The sequence below is a fragment of the Aplysia californica genome, unplaced genomic scaffold (genome assembly GCF_000002075.1).
Source record: "Aplysia californica isolate F4 #8 unplaced genomic scaffold, AplCal3.0 scaffold00026, whole genome shotgun sequence".
NCBI lineage: Eukaryota > Metazoa > Mollusca > Gastropoda > Aplysiida > Aplysiidae > Aplysia > Aplysia californica.
The window spans coordinates 1,604,528-1,605,661 of record NW_004797296.1 but is presented as its reverse complement, the minus strand read 5'-3'; the positions used below and the strand labels follow the sequence as shown (position 1 = coordinate 1,605,661).

The following is a 1,134-nucleotide window of genomic DNA, read 5'->3' as shown; positions in this document are numbered from 1 at the left end:
GCTGGGACTTTAATTCATTTAGTTGGGTTATTTTGAGGGGGTAATTTGGTGGGATGTAAACTGAGCAGATCGTGATTGGTCTGTGCAATCCCAGTTTGAGAAAGTGGGAAAGTAGGAAAGAGGGCAGCGCTGGCAAAGAACGCTGAGAGAAGGGAGACAACTTACCCTGATGAGGATAGTAGCTCCTGCCAAAAGCTCCGCGGGGTGACCTTCCTTTACCATGGCGAGTGAGCACAGGCACCCGGCGGCTCTCTTTCCGGGCACACATTTCCTCAACGCACTGTCAAACAAAACGGAAAAAAACCCCCAAGTGGTCGTTTTCTTTCTGTGTAAGTTCGATTTTAATCTTATGCTTTGTTTTAACAAACAGTTTTACGGCGTTTGCAACACAATTAGGTCATATGAGTACCGAAGCTTAGAAGTGTTACATAAGAGTAACAAAAAACCCCAAAACAACAAAAAACAAACAACAAAAACAGTACGAAAACGACAAAAAAGCGACAACAAACAAAAGAGGGGAGATGAAAGAAGGGACAGACTACAGCCCAGCACCCACCAACCACCCACGAGTTTTACGTTTGAGCAAAGAAAAGCTCATCAAGATAACTGCGGTCTCAAAATGCAAGGGGGGGGAGGGAGAGGAAGTGAGATACGCGGACAAACAACAGAGGGAGAATAAAGAAAAAAGGACCCAACTGAGGCACCCTCAAACCACCCACTTGATGAGCTCAATATCGTTCTAGACAGACATAGTTTAGATGACAGTTTCTAAGTGGTGCTGTGTCCGTCAACGCTGGGACCCACGGTCGAAAGGAAGTAAGAAATACAATATCTATGGTAGATCTAAGTGAAATTTTCGCCACCACTACTGCAGAAAAGTTCTGGCTAACGGGTGGTGCCCCATACTTGGTGGAGTTGCTTCCCGTGCTCTGGGATATTCAATGGACTTTTTATATCCTTAAGCCTGTCCAGAGCGGTAGCGCTGTTGTTCGACGTTTATTTTGGTTTCAAGACCCCAGAGATCACGGGTTTCCTCACATCACACGCCAATCGCCAACCATAAGAGAGAGAGAGAGAGAGAGAGAGAGAGAGAGAGAGAGAGAGAGAGAGAGAGAGAGAGAGAGAGAGAGAGAG

General features: G+C 46.0%; 1 protein-coding gene across 1 annotated transcript in view; it reads right to left on the bottom strand.

Annotated features, from left to right (window-relative positions):
* LOC101853435 overlaps nt 1-280 on the bottom strand; it is a gene marked incomplete at its 5' end in the record, with an annotated part of 8,868 nt that extends 8,588 nt beyond the window's left edge. The window contains 1 exon segment of the mRNA XM_005091147.2: nt 166-280. Within this exon segment, the coding sequence (XP_005091204.2) occupies nt 166-280 (115 nt within the window).
* Between the last annotated feature and the right edge of the window lie 854 nt (nt 281-1,134).